Genomic DNA, 1,423 nt, shown 5'->3' with positions numbered 1-1,423 from the left:
TACTTATGAAAATATATCATTTTGGGAGGTTAAAGGAAATTTAGATTATTAGGACTTTGTAGCTGAATTGAATATTAATTGGATCACGGTCGATGTTGGATAATTATTTCATAAACAAAAGGCACGTGCTGTCAAACGCTCGAATTGGCCAACTTGGTAACGTTCCTTTGATTCTTTAAATTACGAAAGCATCCAGATCCCCGAGGGTGATTTGTAAGGTCCATCGATATTGGAACTTATAGCTCTCTTTGGCTGATGGATAGCGTCACTGACTGTTTGATTTCGGTCCCCGTCCACTTGGACGGGTTTCGATCCATGGGGGGAAACGAAATTATTATCAATTAAAAACATTCCCCTTCGGTACATATATGAAAATATATCATTTGGGAGGTAAAGTGAATTTAGATATTAAAGGACATTTGTAGCTTGAATTGATATATGTTATAAAAAAAAAAAAAAAAAAAAAAAAAAAAAAAGAAAAAAAAAAAAAAAAAAAAAAAATATTAGATATTATTAATATATATATATATATAGTATATATATATAATATAATATATATATATATACTAATGATTATGTATCCATCTGATATATATAATATATCCTTTATATATATCTGTATAATGTATATATATGTATATATGTGTGTGTGGTGTCTGTCTGTGTATACATACATATATATTTACGATACCAAGATTTGCTGACGAGAGAACGCTAAATCTTTCTTTCTTTTATTTTATGAGGTACTAAATAGGTATTCAGTTTGTAACTTTTTTCCTAGATATTTTGTAAGTTTGTTTGCCTCTCAGATGGCCTGTCGTCGTTTGCCTATTTTCGCTTAAATTCATAGTTATTTTATGGTGGTTTTGTCGTTTACGTTCCCTTATGTGCTCTATTATAATACTTCCGTTAATTAATTGTGAGTATTGAAAATGTCTGCTGTCTGTTAGTGTGTTACTTAATAATAATACTAACAATAATTGCATATCGCACAGACACGACAAGTCTGCTTGTCGTGTCTCTGTGACGTTGCTTGACTGTGCATTTGTTTGTCTCTTCGAGTGCGTAGAACGGTAATTAATGCAAGAAAAAAAGGAAATGTGGCGTTGAAAGAAAACATGATTGCTTCAAAGCAGGATATTGTTAAGGGTCATTATTAAGAGAACAGGGGAATATTGTTCCGAGTCTATGGTGGAGGAGAGGAGGAGGAGGAGGAGGAGGAGGAGAGGAGGAGGAGGAGGAGGAGGAGGAGGAGGAGGTGGAGGTGGAGGTGTAGGTGTAGGTGTAGGTGTAGGTGGAGTAGGAGGAGGAAGAACAGCAGAAGGAGGGGGAGATGGAGGAGAAGGAGGAGGTGGGGAGGAAGAACAGGCGGTGGAGGAAGGAGAGTAGGAAGAACAGGAGGAGGTGGTGGAGGGGGAGAAGG

General features: G+C 36.1%; 1 protein-coding gene across 1 annotated transcript in view; it reads left to right on the top strand.

The window, feature by feature from the left end:
• Positions 1 to 1,188: 1,188 nt before the first annotated feature.
• LOC135196563 (uncharacterized) overlaps positions 1,189 to 1,423 on the top strand; it is a 732-nt gene continuing 497 nt past the window's right edge. The window contains exon 1 of the mRNA XM_064223408.1: positions 1,189 to 1,385. Within this exon, the coding sequence (XP_064079478.1) occupies positions 1,189 to 1,385 (197 nt within the window). The remainder of the gene's footprint in view (positions 1,386 to 1,423) is intronic.

This window comes from Macrobrachium nipponense, chromosome 18 (genome assembly GCF_015104395.2).
Source record: "Macrobrachium nipponense isolate FS-2020 chromosome 18, ASM1510439v2, whole genome shotgun sequence".
NCBI lineage: Eukaryota > Metazoa > Arthropoda > Malacostraca > Decapoda > Palaemonidae > Macrobrachium > Macrobrachium nipponense.
The sequence above is the reverse complement of the archived record's forward strand: the minus strand, read 5'-3'. Positions and strand labels throughout refer to the sequence as shown.